At 44.8% G+C, this 12,833-nt stretch overlaps 1 protein-coding gene across 1 annotated transcript in view; it reads right to left on the reverse strand.

Annotated features, from left to right (window-relative positions):
• sema3fb (sema domain, immunoglobulin domain (Ig), short basic domain, secreted, (semaphorin) 3Fb) overlaps positions 1-12,833 on the reverse strand; it is a 185,915-nt gene that overhangs the window by 27,856 nt on the left and 145,226 nt on the right. The window contains exons 5-7 of the mRNA XM_037764608.1: positions 1,919-2,079; positions 1,512-1,574; positions 922-1,041 (exon numbers count right to left, since the gene is read on the reverse strand). Of these exons, the coding sequence (XP_037620536.1) occupies positions 922-1,041; positions 1,512-1,574; positions 1,919-2,079 (344 nt within the window). The remainder of the gene's footprint in view (positions 1-921; positions 1,042-1,511; positions 1,575-1,918; positions 2,080-12,833) is intronic.

Here is a 12,833-nt window from a genome sequence, read left to right on the forward strand (position 1 = left end):
AACATACCCTGCGGTGGTGTAATCGAATGACAACAATCTGTCTGGATGTTGAATTAATAAAGACAAAAAAAGTTTCCTTATATCTGTATAGAGTGTATCATTTCATGTTTTTGCAATCATAGTTAACTCCCCAGCCCAGCTGAGAAAAGGTGGTCACAGGGTGGGGGGGTACTCGGACCTGTCTGAAAAAAAAACAGCCCTCTCATTAATGGACTAGAACTGGAACATTCCACTGGCACCCCATAATGGGAGCTCCCACTTCCAATTACCCGACGTCTCACATGGCAGAGGCTGGCGGGTGGCCTGGATGCATGAAGGGGTGGATGGATAGGTGAGTGAATGGATGGAAGCCCTTCGTTAGTAAGGGGTCACGTAGGAACCGCGTGCAACGAGGGACTCGTGCAAGCTGCGCTTGCGGTTGCAACTTCTCTGCGCCGCGCCACATACCTCGAGGGAGAGTCCAATGGGAAATTTACTTTTTTATTTATCCCCCCTTTTAAAAAGTCCCTTGGTCATCATTAGGGGAACAAGTGTGATATTTAAGGAAGAGCGAGGTGTTAAAGGGGAGTAACGCGAGGTGGCGATGCCTGGCTTGGTTTAGGAAATTCAAGAGGTCCCATTAAAAGGCTGAGACTAAACAGAGTAGCTTTAACGGCTCACTGGGGATGACAGCTGTGTGTGCCGGTGAAGCCGCGCTGCCAGACGCGGAGACATGGTACCTCGAGCAGGCTTAATGATGGAGGAAAATCGTAAATGGGGGACCTAGCGTAAGGTGGATGGAGAACTTGGGTAAGAGGAAAAAAAAAAAGGAGAGGCCAAGCTATGCCATTCAGGATGCAGATGAAGAAAGCTGTTTATGTTTGCCGAGTACCGAGAGATCACCTTCTTGGCTTGTACATTCCTCAAGTCTTTAATCCTAACCTGAGGTTTGCGTCCGCGGTTGACGAAGGTGCAGACTGGATTGTAAGCTCCGGTCCCGCAGATGTACAGCTGAGTCCGGTTCCACGGCTCCACCAGACGGATGAAGTTCGCACACTCCTCCTGGAGACACAAAGAGTCAATTTAACTGTTGTGTAAATGAAAGGCCATTCATATTTTACTGGTGCACCTCCTGCAGATTTACCGAACGCTTAAGTCTAAGTGGCTAAAAATAAACCAGTAATACCGTGCTTCTCTATATACAATATATCAAACTATCTGCCAGTGTTGTTCTCCCCACCCCGGCCTGGCAGAGAGGATGGTGAGATTGACTGGGCTTCTCTGCTCCAATCCATTCCCGTCTCCTTGGCGAGACACAAGGGAACCAGCGCTTTTACTGGGCCAATTCTGAACCTCACAGGTGATTTTTACAGGTTCCTCTTGTGCACAACGGAGAGAGCTGTATGCTTTTCAGACTATGGATTTGACAAAACGGCACATTTTTCTTTTTTTTGGCCTATCAACTTGAAGGAATTCACCTCAGCTTGAACGACTCTGCTGAGCTTATGAGTGCTGTCAACACGTGTACTTACATTGGCGTCCTTCCCGCTCACAAGGCACTCCATCCTTCTCCGTTCGGACACTGGCCAGTGGATCTGCGACGGGGGAACAGAGGACATTTTATAGTTACAACCCAACCCGTTATATATCACTGGCTTTTATGAGATTTTTTGGGCTAAGACGGCAAAAAGGGGATGTCCACCCAGGCTGATATTAGTCCTGTTGGGATTGTCATAACCCAATTACAGCGTTTTAATGACCCGACACCAGAAAAAGTGCAGTCCAACAAAAACTAGATGTGAGCTAACCAACATGGCCGCTGCTGGGGCGATAGAAGAGAACATTTTGCCCTGGGAGCGGCTGTTGTAGCGCTGAGGTAAAGGCACTTGCTTAATCGCAGTGTAACAGTCCATTAGAGGTTACAGGGGAATGGTCTTACGATATGTGGGTCCTTGTTGATGTCATGGAGGTCCAGGGACAGGATGTGGTCCTTGCTGCCGACGTACATGCGGTCATGGTCCTCGTCCATACGCAGGATCCGGTAGTCGGACGTGTTGAGGAGGTAGGCGAAGTGATGAGCCGTACCGGTGGATCTCAGCTCTGCATGGAGACAGAAATACATCCATTAATGACAGCTGGTTCACATACATACATGCATGCACAACTGACACATTCCTCATGCCACTCCTGCATAGCCGTGTGGAGTTATCTGATGGTTTTCCACCAACACTGTTGTAACTTAACACCGCGCATTAGAGACAAGTGCTACTGAGTGTCTGTGACACTGTGTTGATGGCTTAATACCGCCTGAGTGGATCAGAGGATCTAGAAAGTCATCAATGGCAGTCTGTGACTACCAGACACGGTAGTTTGACAGATAGATATGATGTTTATGTGATGTGTTAAGAGTTTTTTAGTTTTTTATATCATCAGAGTAGTGTTCCTTATGTATTAAAATCTGAACATTCAAATTTTGGTCAAAATATGTATGTTTTAGTGTCAAAATGCTATTTTCCCAAGCCCTTCTAAAACCTTTTTCCCACGTGACCTGATGTAAGTTTCTGTATGATGATGCTGCTACATGTGCAGTATATATACAGCCTTATAGTCAGTGTAGTAACGTTCCTACAGTAGCTTAGATGCCGTCGGCGCGCTCCCAGTTTGGAGAAGCAGACAGGACTACCAGAAGCTAAGCAATGCACTCAGAATATTTGAATTACAATATGCTGAAAAGTTATTATGGATTTTGATGGCAAAAATATTCTGCCTACTGCTGGTTTAAGCTGCAACTGCATCGCTTTTTGGACGCCGCTTTCTGAAGCTCATAGGAGTGTGTGACTTTGGTAACACAATGCAGTGGACTAGTCCTCTCATGTCCAGAGTAACCCAATCTTCCTATAGCTCTGTGTTGGGAGTGTTTGTTTGATACGTTCTTCTTGGTTCAGCAACCACGTCCAGGCAGGGCAGAGAGGCCACTGCTAAGACAGCAAAGGCCCCATGCCACACCATAGACAAACACACTCCTCCGCAATCTATAGGGGAGAGGCATTAAAGGGTGGCCCGCACATATTGTTGGACAAACACGGAGGTTTCACTCTAACAGCAGGAAAGTCCCGTTTCACTGTTTGGCTTTATTCTACAACCAGCAGACCACAGAGAGCTGAAACAGGGAACCGCACTTCGAGGTTAACCCCAGTTCTTTTCTGTTGATTTAGCAGCCAAAAATGTGTTGAAGGGAAACCAGAGGGTAAACTGTCAAATACAGTTAGCTTTGTTTCACTGTTTACAAATGATATATCAGAGCAGAGGTGTGCCAGTGTGTTGTAAAAGGAAGGAAATGTAGTCAACGTGGGGTGTCGGAACTATAAAAGCAACACCCAAGACTTATAAAAATAAGAATAATCTCAAGATAGAAGTAGTTGATGAATAACCACGTGCTTTTTTTTGCAAGCTCTGTATGTGCAGTCATGTTTGAAGTCACTGAGAAACATTCCCGTGAGGTTGTTGGGTGGTTCTGCGGAAGAGGTCTGGACACATGCAACGCCATCGACATGTCCACCATCGGGCCTTAAAATAAACACCATCTCGAGACCTTTTTAAACAAGACTCCCTATGGAATCTGATATTACCAGTCTTTCCCTGCCAGATCTAAATTTAACGGCGGGTTACGTCAATAAGCAAAGATTAATAGCATTCGATTTGCTATATTTGTACAGTTTGATCTAATAACTGTGCCCACCAGAAGGAATGTTTACAGGTCAGCAGAGTGAGTGACAGCTGTCAGAGCCCGCGGCTGAGGAAATGCAACATGTGGTCGGACCCTGAGATTATTTGTGTTGGAGGCTTAAGTTGAATGATGAGTCCCCGTACACTCTTGCTGTGTTTATGTGTGTGTGCGGATAGAGTGAAACACACCGGATAAGTATGCATTGTACACACACACACACACACACACACACACACACACACTCCGAAGCCCTTCCTGAAGCAGGTTGTCAGCGACTCCTCGGTGTGTGTTTGTTGTCAGAGAGGAGCTGCTTGGGACCGTCTGTCAGCTGAATGTGAACAGTGCAGAGCAACAACACACCCTATAGAGAGCCACACGTTAAGACACAAACACATATGTAATCTAATCTCATAATCATATGATAACACACAGATAGTCTGCTCTGAGTACTGAGCATGTCCGAGTTCTACCTCCCCGCAAAAAGTCAACACTGTAATGAGGTATCTTTCCTCACACCTTATCCTCCATATCTAATTGTAATGTAGATTACATCATGGACAGCTACGCCTATTAGATGATGGTGTTGTTGGAGAAATCAAACCCTGCTGAAAACCTTGGTTCGTGAGCTCATGCTAAAGCCTAAATACCACTGGGCCCTCTGATACCAAAAGAATGAAACTGTTGAAACTTCTCGTCATGAGTTTAAAGCGTGATTTATGTCGCGAGTGTCCACACGGCCAAAATGACGTCACACCATCAGACACGGCCCTTTGCTGGGGTTCTGTGCGGCAGGTTTTCACCCGCACATCCAATTTTCTTTTTACTATGCGGACACCTATGGGTGGAGAAAATGAAGAATTTTGAGGAGCTTTGAGAATGTAGGTTAAAAACCCGCAGAGTACAAAAATATCCAAATGTTTCCTCGTCATGATTCCACATCAGCTCATGTCCGTGCGACTCATTGATTGGACGGTTTTGGTGATAACTGATTATGAGCATTATTGGTATTATTAGACTGCGAATCGGCCGCATGTTATGAATAATGTCTAATAAGTAGAGAGAGGACAAAAATGAGGCGTCTTGTACAGTAATGATTCGGGGGTTATTGCTGTGGGATCGCTGTCGCACACTTTTTAATGGAGTTAATGAACTGACAAAGAACACAGTCGGCTACAAGCACAGCAGTTTTTCACATGCATGCACCATGGTTACCAAATTATATATACATGTCCTTATGCAGATCAATTATAACATCACTTCCTGAACAGATTTCATGATCAGCAGATGGATTTGTTAGTCGTTTAGCTTTTGAAATCATGCTAAAAACTCACATCTGCTATCATAAAATCCTGTGGTTGATTTGTTTGCTTTCAGACCACAAACGAAAGCGGTTGTTTGGTCTGCATCGGGGTTTGATTGACAGCTTTCACACCAGCCCAAATGATCAGTACTAACCGGGCAAACCGACCTGAGTTTGTTTTAACCTAATCAAACAGGTAAGACGGGAAAGCACCCTAAAAAAGGAAGAAAATAAGTAAGAAGTCTGGAATCTGGTACAAAAAGTGTGAAGTCATTCTAGCTATTAGACATCGTTTCCTATTCTGTCAGCTTCTCTCAGCTCAGACCCAAAGTCAACCTTCGCCTCAGGCGGGGGCACATGGCATTGTGCTCCTATGAAATGTTGATGGAGGATGTATAATGGCAGCGGACTGAGCTCGGCTGCTACGCTGCCCTGAGGGTCAGGCCGCCTGTGAAAACAAGACCAGCAGGTCTCTGGACTGAGACTGGTGCCGGGCAAACACCCAGTCACAACCACGCAGAGAGAGAGAGACATGAAGAGTGATGCTGGGGGATGCCTGCACTGAAAAGATAAAGAGGAATTTGTAAGGTTTTGTGTGGTATAACTCCCAGAGGGTAGTAGAAGCATATTTCTGCTACATTAATAACAAATGAGCTTATATTCAAATGACCAAAAAGTAAAGTAAATTTGCAAAATAGATCAGGGATGATCTATTCAACCACTGGACAGACAGCACACCCGATCCGCTGTCCCCGCTTCAACACACAACTACATACTCTCAGTAGCAGATTTGAAACAGGAAAGGCTCAGAGTGGCCGAACTACTGTGCTCTTTGTCAGCCACATTAGGGCATGACAGCATTTTCCGTACACACAGACTTATCCCGGAGATTTAGAGGCTGGGAGCAGTGTGTGCAAGTGTGTCTATTAGAGCCAGATAAACTCTTAAAGCAGCCCATTACTGCGTGTTCGGTTTAGGTTCACTCTGGGGGGTCCGTACACACACACAGCGAAGGCTTTGTTTCGGGAACGCACCGCTTCCCCCCCGAGGAATGGCAATGGCTCTATTAGAGGTGAAAGTAAGCCGGTGAGGGAACCTGATCCCAGCACTCAGTGTCTCTCCCTTTACTCATTCACTCCCTTCTCTATGCTAGTTCGCATGCACTCAAATGAGAAGTCAGTTTATGAGACCTCTCTCATTTTCAATCTTTCATGTACACGGAGTAGTGCATGCATGGTAGTACACGGAGAGTTAAGTGATTACACAGGAGAGAGCTCTCTTTCCACCCATGAGAGGCAATCCGGTCTTCAGTCTGCTGAACACAGACAATCCTCTCCTCTCTCCCAGCATCTCAAGGTGCTGCTGGCTGACACAGCCCACTGCCGGTTCCCACAATGCAACACTCTCCTCTGGCAGAGAGAAAGGTTTGGGAACAGGGAGCTGAGTAAGACGAGTCCTGAACACATTCTAGTTTAATGCCACCTGAAGTGCAGAGCTGCAGATCATACACGTTGTGAGAGACAGACCGAGACACGAAGCTTCTGGTGAGGTAGGTGATCTTCTCATGTGCTTATACAATAATCAGTGTTGGGAAGTCACTAAGCACATTTACTCAAGTACTGTACTTGAGTGCAGCAAAGTACCGTTCTGATTATTTTATCTATTAATCGATTATTTGTTTGGTCTATGAAAAATCGATCAGTGTTTCCCAAAGCTCAAGATGACGTCCTCAAATGTCTTGTTTTGTCCACAACTCAAAAATATTCAGTTTACTGTCATAGAGGAGTAAAGAAACCAGAACATATTCACATTTAAGAAACTGGAATCAGAATTTTGAGTTTCTATTCTTGAAAAATTACTTGATTAATCGATTATCAAAATAGTACTAATACTAATCGATTAATCGTTGCAGCTCTAATACTACTCCACTACATCACAACATTTCAGAAGGAAATATTGTACTTTCTACTCCACTACTTTTGTGTTTATTTGACAATATGCAGCATGACCTACCCTGTAGAAGTTAAAACACCCAAATCAAATCTGCTGATTGATCATTTATCAACAACACAACTGAAATAAAAAAAAAGCAACAACATGAGGATATAAGTCCATTATAAGTACATTAGTATTATTGATAAGCTTTTGTTTTTCAAAAAAAGTGATGGTTATTGAGTTTTGGCCATTAATGATGCTGTATCCTTCCCGAGATCACATGATAATCGCTGGGTCATACATCACACTAAAATCCATCTTTTCAGGCTTCAAGTTATGCGTTTGTGTCCAGCAAGCTAGATCACGGACCAATCAGCATCCTGTGAGGAGCTACCGGCAGCTACGGGCGTGGTTTAGGGGTGTGAGACGACACAGAGAGGCTTCGGCAAAGAGTTCGATTGACAGATGGTTCATCCAATCACCTGCCAAGTATTCTTTTGAAAGCCCTTTTCCAAACAGTTTCCAATGACGGCTTCTCAGATGGTTCTGTGTGACAAACCATCTGGCGGGTCAGGTTAGGGGCCAATCCCAGCGGATTCAATGTCAAAGACAAATTCACCGGCCCACAACTCACTCATTGTCTAATGTTTATGACTAGAAACATTGATTCTCTGCACCAACTTTAGGGTCTTTTTATGGCCTTTGGCAACATGTACATACATGTGCAGATGCTTCATGGGGATACACATGAGACTCTCTACACGCTTCTCTATTCTGTGTATCCTTACACACACCATGCCTAAAACGTCTCACACACACCATCACTACCTGCACCACCTCAACCGCTAAAATATTGCCTTTGCATGAAAAGCGAATGCTGATTTATTGAGAAGGGAAGTCTATCCAGTAGCACTGAAACATGAAGCCAAATAGCAAAAAGAACACAGATGGTTTATTTCATTTATTGGCCAATGTATATTGTATTGCATTCATTAGATTTATTATCAGAGATTGAAAATGGGTTGCTGTGAGTACCTGCTCTTCATTCACTATAAATTCTTGTTTGCTTAATGCCTTCCTGCGTTTGTAGACTTGTGCGAGCGTGTTTCTTGCTAAACCCTCGACTGCAGCAGTGGAGCTGGTCAGCAACAGCCTGTAGTACAATACAGTGGTTGTACTGGGAATTCCTTGGATGTGTCCCACCATCCTTTCCTCAGACCATTATAAATAAGACTAGTATTTTTGTCAGCTTGCATGGTTAAATGAGGTATAGAAACACAGAGGAGAGACATGCCTCACTGTCAGCCTGAGCCGGCCCTCCTCCTCCGGAGAGAATACTTGGCTGCTGACGGTGATCTCCGGGGCTGCAGCCCTGCATGTTATAGCATATCTCTCCACCTCAAATTAATAGCCAACGGGCCGAGTTTACTTTGGAAAATATGTTTGGACAGGAAAAGTTCACTGGCAGTGCGGCGCGCTCTCAAGATCACATCTCCAGAAGTAAGAAAAGCACGCTGGTTAATGCACGTCTTATATGACATGATTTCCCACCACGCTGTCACACACAAGAGACTGGATTTTATGTATCGTATTCAGCTGTTAATGCATCCTACTCCGCCGGTAACATCAGAACTTCCTCTCATTAAGGAGCGATTACTGCATCCAGCGTGACTTAACAGTACACAGCCCACCCCACTCATAAGTTTCCTGGCAAATTCACAAGATCGGGTAAGTGATTGGATCATGGAAAACTCTGGAGTGTGTGTTTAAACAAAACATAGAAAAGAGAGAGAGGGGGTAAATACACATCCTGGCACTTGACAGCGCGGCGCACACTCACTACATGACACTGATATGGGTGTTCCACCCCACTGCATTTTTCTCTAGTTTCAAATTGGGTAAATTAAAAAGCGCAGGCCGCTGCCAATGACAGTGCAGAGCATGTTGCTGCTTGAAGCCTGCAGAGATCTAGCGAAGGTAAAGAGAGGATGGGGGGATGGTGACGGGAAGAGACAAAAGTTTGCGGTCTGCTGCTTCGACACTGAACAGGAAGGAGAGCGATGAGCAATGTGGAGCGAAGTGTGTAGCAATCACACGCTGGATTCACGGGTCTGTGGTTTTCCCCTGTGGAACGTGCGGTCGATAATTAGAAACTGCGGCCACTGCACCAGGAGTCCTCCAGTCCACGGATCACAGCAACATCACAGTAAAGCACTAAAGCTGGAGCACATAAGCTATGATCTATTCTGCTGAAATAACACTAAATTAATGTGTTTAACAGGTTTTTGATTCCGTCTTTTGTAAGCGACAGAAATACCGCTTTAGCCCCCCGGCGCGTCATACACAAGCAGCGCTACCTGAGCGGCGTCCTGAGGCAGTTTTCCAACCCGTCAGAAAGAGGTGTGTTCGTTCACACGCACCGGGGGTGACAGGAGTGATAATTAGGGTGTTTAAGAGGGGGCGGGAGAGGTGGCGTGCTCTCACACATCAAAGGCAGCACTTGTCAGGAATCCTGGCCAAATATTTTGAATGCTGTCAATGCAGAGGAGGAAAACTGCAGTTAAGACGGTCTCATTACTCCTCAGAAGGCACGCTGCTTTTCGACAGCAACGACGGAGCTCTGCACAAAAGACGCATTGCTTTTTTGGAAAAATTGCAATATTGCCTTGTTGGCAGTTGGGTCAACTTTTAACAAGGAGCAGTAATGAGTTGAGACGCCACAGGTGACAGCGCCACAGGTTTAAGAGACTTGCTGGACACGCATTACCTCATAGAAGGCTCAGAATTTCTCATTAATTTGTAGGAGTCTTAGTCAGTGAAATATTTAGGAAGTGACTTCAGCCCATGTACCTGTATGAAGGTGCATTTGTTCTCTTGAGCACAGTTTAGGTTGATGGTTGTTTGCCAAAGAAAGTAGAGAATCAGGGTGAGATTGAGCGCATGGGTGGCTGCTATCTGCTGTGTGATCAGGGAGGATTGGTTCAATCTGTCTTCATCCTACTGTAACATTACCTTCTAATGTTGCTTCAGCAGATTTCTGTTTACTTACAGTATCTATTGCAAACATGCCAGTCGTTCGCAGTCGGAGAATATTCTGTGGGTGGTGCTTTGGTCTGATTTGAATCAGTTGTGGAAATTACTACTTAGATAAAGTAAATGAAATTTGATTTGAGCAATCGGCTCTTTAAAGTTACTGTGAGGAACTTTTACCTGATGAAACAGTCTCAATTTAATGCTGATGCTTCTATATGACCTATATAAGTAAACTTGACCATCAATGAGAAGATTGGCTATTTCTATATAGTTATTTTTAATGTTTGTCGCTGGTGCCACCGGGTCCAATTCCAGCAAAATCAGACAAAATCATGCAGGTTCACCAGAAACTCCTTCAGCTCAGACTCCAGCGGGGCCTCCAGCAGCGACCAGCCCACCGCGGACAGACCCAGGTCCGGCTTCGCTGCCGCCTTTGACCTGCAGTCGGAGCTCCAGCGGGAGGTGGAGAGCAGAGCTCCGCTTCACTGCTCCGTTGGTCCCCACTGGGAGCCAACATCGACACCACGCCGCTGGAGGCCCAGGCCGTATTGCTGGGCCCGCTGCAGGGAAGGGAGGCATGGGAGAACCAGAACCAGGATTGAGCGGGGCAGACTGTCAGACCCTGCTGCAGTAAAATTAGAAGTTTTCTAAAGGGACTCTGGTGTACAAAAACACGAGCGCTGTCCACAGGGACCGCCAAAATCAACACAAAATGAAAGCTCTTCGTAGTAACTTTCAACTTGAATGTCTAAATGTTGACTTTGTGTGGTATTTTACTGTTGGGTGTAAATTAATTTGCATCTTCTTACAAAGTGTCCTGACAAAACCGTAAAAAGCACAAGCATCTTCTTGTTCTGTGTGTATATTGCGATTTCAGATGAGTTCTTTGAGTAAAGTTTGTTTATTCAAAAAAAAGTCTGTGATTTTAACAGAATTTACACAGTAAGGGTGGAGTTGGCGTATATCCAGACGCCTGCATCTGAGAGCGGCTGTGGTTCTTTCTCTAATCTTAATCTAACAAAACTTTCTCACAGTGATTTCCTGTATCTGCAGGATAAGGAAGCTCCTAATATAGGGGCACACAAACATGAAGATGGAGATTAAAGGGCCCTCTCCTGCATATAGACGAGTGTGTGGCCGCTGAACTGCCACCTGCGCCGCTATCTTGTTAGCAGAGTCACTTCTAATCAGTGGCTCTCTGGGCCCACAGTGCCTTCCTTCACTCTCCTTCAACAGCTCCTTTCAACACGACTTGTCCTCGTGTCAAACATTTACATGAGTTATTTGGGTTTGAGTAAGCTGCACGCTTGAAAGCCAGTAGAAAGGTGACACAGTTGTTAAAGAATGCCTGTGTGATTACTGGAGAGTGGGTATGAGGTTAGCTGTGCTGCTAAATGAAAAGGAACGATAACAGCATGCGAACGCAGCAGCTGCTCGCCTCGGCTTAGTCACTCCGTGGGACGGAGGAGGATAATAATTGTGGTCAGAAAGCTCGGCCACTGTGTCACATCAGATAGGACACGTCATTCAGCAGATAGCAAATATGCAACGGCGCAGGATCCGGAGATATGATCTGACCCCACTGGTAATGTCAAAGAGCCCCGAACACAAAGGAATGGTAATGTTTTGTGATGTGCTCTCAGCGACGTGGTCAAGCTTCACTGAATCCTCTGTGTGTGTGTGTGTGTGTGTGAATGCATCTTGGTGGAGAGACAGGCTCTGCAGCTTGAAAGCATAGAAAACACAGACACAACAGCATGCCTGTACAAACACCTGCCCCATACATACAAAGCAACAACACAAGCACCTCTGCTCGCTGTCATCTTGGTGAAATTAACAAGACATGACACCTAGAACAGTATTACAACACTACTCTACACAGTTATTATTAAAACTGAAAACACTCTTTATTTCACTGTGATCCTCATTATTATGCTACTTGTGATTATCTGTCTCAGTTTAAAGAGTAATTTAACACTAAATCCACTTTTTTTTTGTTAAAATTGATCTTTTCACACTATCTATCAATCCTGGTGATTTTTTATAGTGTTATTTTTCTTTCTCCACTAGGGATGTTAAGAATTAACCGTTTAATCGTTAACCTACATTAAGAATTTTAACCGATTAACACTATCGGGTAAACAGTTAAAAGAAATATTAATAATTAATCAAAAAGCTGAGAAAAACTCAGAGGAGCGGCTCGTCACTTTAAGGAGAAAAGCTGGTCCACCTTAAGAGAGTCTGAGCCGGAGTTACAGATACAGGAAGTTGGCTCCCGTCTTGAGCGGAGCACAGAGCGGAGCGAGTAGTAGCCTCGAAGCATTTATTCACCGACAAATAAACTGTACACACAATGTCTGCTACATTTACGTTCACAGCTATAACGCCACCGACAAACCCACAGTCACCGCCGCCACACACACGGTCTGTCGGACACTCACTAAAGTTACGCCGCGCTGACAGAGCTTATGTGTGTGGCTACGGGGAGCATCAAGCAAAGGTTCATTTTTTTTTCTTCAAAATTATCATCCCTATTTTCCACAGAAAATCCAGTAATCCTGTCCTCTAGACCCCCTGGGGGTGTCAGAGTTCAGACTTTTTAAGGACTATTAAATTATTTTATTGAATAATTTGAATGAAAAACATATTTTTTCACATTTTAAGTGCAACTTTTGTCAATGACGTCATCATTTTTCATATTCTGTGCAGCTACAGCCGGTCTCATTTCTCATGGTGTCAAATACCAAAGTTTTGTCATGGCCCTCGGCGTCTGATACCGACGCGAAGGCGGGACAGGACTTTTGTCCAGCCTTGAGCTGGATTGTGAGTGACACTTTACTCATAAGTATTCATAGTTTG

The sequence above is a fragment of the Sebastes umbrosus genome, chromosome 1 (assembly GCF_015220745.1).
Source record: "Sebastes umbrosus isolate fSebUmb1 chromosome 1, fSebUmb1.pri, whole genome shotgun sequence".
Lineage (NCBI taxonomy): Eukaryota > Metazoa > Chordata > Actinopteri > Perciformes > Sebastidae > Sebastes > Sebastes umbrosus.